The 265-nt window shown below is 63.8% G+C and overlaps 1 protein-coding gene across 1 annotated transcript in view; it reads right to left on the reverse strand.

The window, feature by feature from the left end:
• Window positions 1-19: 19 nt before the first annotated feature.
• Window positions 20-265, reverse strand: part of LOC103777772 (talin-1-like) — a gene marked incomplete at both ends in the record, with an annotated part of 9,712 nt that continues 9,466 nt past the window's right edge. The window contains one exon of the mRNA XM_008945337.1: window positions 20-122. Coding sequence (XP_008943585.1) covers window positions 20-122 — 103 coding nt within the window. The remainder of the gene's footprint in view (window positions 123-265) is intronic.

The following is a 265-nucleotide window of genomic DNA, read 5'->3' on the forward strand; positions in this document are numbered from 1 at the left end:
CCACGGTGGAGGATGCTACCTGTGTAGTTCTCGTTGCCCTGGGCCACCTCTCCCAGGAGGTGAGCGATGGCAGAGCTGACGGCTTTTGTGCTGTTCCCCAGATCCTGGGCGCACTTCTCCATCTGCGAGGGGGATAAGTGGGGACATGGTGGTGGGCTGCCCCTTCTGGTGGTTCTCCCGCGCCAGTGCCCACCCCATGTCACCCTGTGCCACCCTTCCCCACACCCTCACCGTCTCTCCTGGCAGGGGCTTGAGCTTGCCATCG

Source organism: Merops nubicus, unplaced genomic scaffold, assembly GCF_000691845.1.
Source record: "Merops nubicus isolate BGI_N331 unplaced genomic scaffold, ASM69184v1 scaffold33018, whole genome shotgun sequence".
Taxonomy (NCBI): domain Eukaryota; kingdom Metazoa; phylum Chordata; class Aves; order Coraciiformes; family Meropidae; genus Merops; species Merops nubicus.